This window comes from Lathyrus oleraceus, chromosome 6, assembly GCF_024323335.1.
Source record: "Lathyrus oleraceus cultivar Zhongwan6 chromosome 6, CAAS_Psat_ZW6_1.0, whole genome shotgun sequence".
Classification (NCBI taxonomy): domain Eukaryota; kingdom Viridiplantae; phylum Streptophyta; class Magnoliopsida; order Fabales; family Fabaceae; genus Lathyrus; species Lathyrus oleraceus.
In genome coordinates this window covers 336,011,548-336,013,810 of record NC_066584.1, presented here as the reverse complement: position 1 = coordinate 336,013,810, position 2,263 = coordinate 336,011,548, and the positions used below count along the sequence as shown (strand labels likewise).

At 40.7% G+C, this 2,263-nt stretch overlaps 1 protein-coding gene across 1 annotated transcript; it reads left to right on the top strand.

The window, feature by feature from the left end:
- Positions 1–227: 227 nt before the first annotated feature.
- LOC127095535 (uncharacterized) lies at positions 228–1,906 on the top strand. The gene is made up of 4 exons (XM_051034212.1): positions 228–587; positions 675–1,156; positions 1,283–1,571; positions 1,892–1,906. Exons 1-4 carry the CDS (start codon positions 228–230, stop codon positions 1,904–1,906), a joined length of 1,146 nt encoding a protein of 381 aa, XP_050890169.1.
- The last annotated feature ends 357 nt before the right edge of the window (positions 1,907–2,263 follow it).

Here is a 2,263-nt window from a genome sequence, read left to right as displayed (position 1 = left end):
TCTTTCTGAGCGTGGATCCCGTCGAGTACGACGGATGCGTAGGGGTGCTAATACCTTCCCTTCGCATAACCGACTCCCGATCCTTGCATCTCTGGTCGTAAGACCATTTCCTTTCCAGGTTTACTTTGAGCGTTTCCTTTCCCGCCTTTGGGATAAATAACGCACGGTGGCGGCTCTGTGTCTTTTCCCGCCGGTTTTTCGCGTAATGCGACACTCCCCTGTCTAAAATGTGCCCCTCTCCTGAGGTTGAACATCATAGTGAGAAGGATGAAGATTCCTCCAGCTCTGAGAAGGGTATGACTGCTAATGGTTTGTGCTCTCTAGGGAAAACTGTGTCTGGTAAAGAAAAATCTGTGGCATCCAAAACTGCCAATGCTTCCCACTCTGAGAAGCAGGATGATACAAACGATGTGATTGACCTAGAGGATGATAGGTATGATGATCAAGATGAGATCTTAGTTTATCATTTAAACCCAAGTGTGGCTAAACGTATGAAGACTCGAAAAGGTAGATCTGTGGCTGAATTGATGTCAACTAGAATAGCTAAGACGACTAGATATGTCGGTCCCTCCAAATCTTGGAGCAAGGTTGAAGTGAAGAAGAGGAAGGTTAGAGAAGTTTCTGAGTCTGAAGAAGATGTTGAGAAAGATGTCCCTGACATCTCTCCTTTGAAGAAGACCACTGTGAGGAAGTCTTCTGTGAAAGTTGTTGTTGTGCATTTGGATAATATTTCTTTCCATCTTGAGGATGGAGCTGACAAATGGAAATTTGTGATTCAAAGAAGGGTGGCTGTGGAAAGGGAGTTAGGAAAGGATGATGTTGAAGTCAAGGAGGTCATGAACCTGATAAAGACTGTTGGATTGATGAAGATTGTGGTTGGGTTCTCTCAGTGCTATGAGGGTTTAGTTAAGGAATTCATTGTTAACATTCCTGAGGATATTGCTGATAAGAACAACAAGGAATTTTGCAAAGTGTTTGTGAGAGGTAAGTGCATCACTTTCTCTCCCACTGTTATTAACAATTTTCTGGGTAGAAAAGTTGAGGGTGCGGGTGAATTGGAAGCTACAAACAATGAGGTCTGTAGAGAAATTACAGCTAGGCAGGTGAAAGGGTGGCTTATTAAGAAGCATCTTCCTGCTGGGAAGTTAACTGTCAAGTATGATATATTGCATAAAATAGGAGCTGCAAATTGGGTGCCTACCAACCATATTTCCACAATTTCTAATACCCTTGGAAGATTTATTTTTGCTGTTGGAACCAAACTGTATTTTGACTATGGTAGATTTATGTTTGAACAAATCATCAAGCATGCATCTACTAATGCAGTTAAGCTGCCTATTGCTTTTCCCTCTATGATTTGTGGGATCATCCTGAAGCAACACCCTGGTATTCTAAGTTCTAATGACTTACCAAGTATAAGAAAACCTGCTCTGTCAGTGCACTATAAACTGTTTGAAGGCAGTCCTGTCGAAGACATTGTCATGACATCTGCCATGAAAAAGCGAGCCTCAAAAGTTGGAAATATTGTTGAGCTGAAGGAGACTTCTAAAGAGCTGGGTGAAGGGATAAAGGTAGCAACAGCTAGGAAACAATCGTTGGAAGCATTGATCGCAAGCTTGGAGCAAGCTGAAGGGGAAAATATTGATCATACTAAGGAAGCTGAAGCCCACACCTCTAGTGAGAGGTCTACAACTAATGATGAGACAAGTGGCAATTCTGTTTCTGATGTTGATGAAGCTGCAAGCTCAAGCTCCTCTGATTAGCTCATTTGAAATTGGCCCCTTGATGGGATAGTTTTTATTGATGTGATGGATTTTCTAGATTTTGGAAATTCTATTTTGATGTTGTTTTTGGCAATTTTGTTTTGCTGTTTTGTTGGTTTGTATCTCAGCTTGCTTACAACTGATTATGTACTTGGTTTTATAACCCTTAACTTTTGACATTTTGGTTTATGACTGAATAGACTTTTATTTTATCTTTTTGGTCTCTTTTGGCTAAAAAAGGGGAGAAGTAGTTATAGCTATAGCTGATGTTTGATGTTATGAGGAAGGGAGAAATATTTTGTCCGTGTGAAGCAGATTGGTGCTTGGTGTGGACTATCTAAAGGGGGAGGTAGTGTGTTCTGAGCACAAGCGCATGTGTGTTTACTAGTTGCTATTTTTGCTAGTATTGTGTGTATGTTTACTTCTACTGCTGCTGAACTGATATTTTATTTGATTTCTTGTGAACGTATGATCTGATGTATGTTTTAGCCAAAATTTCC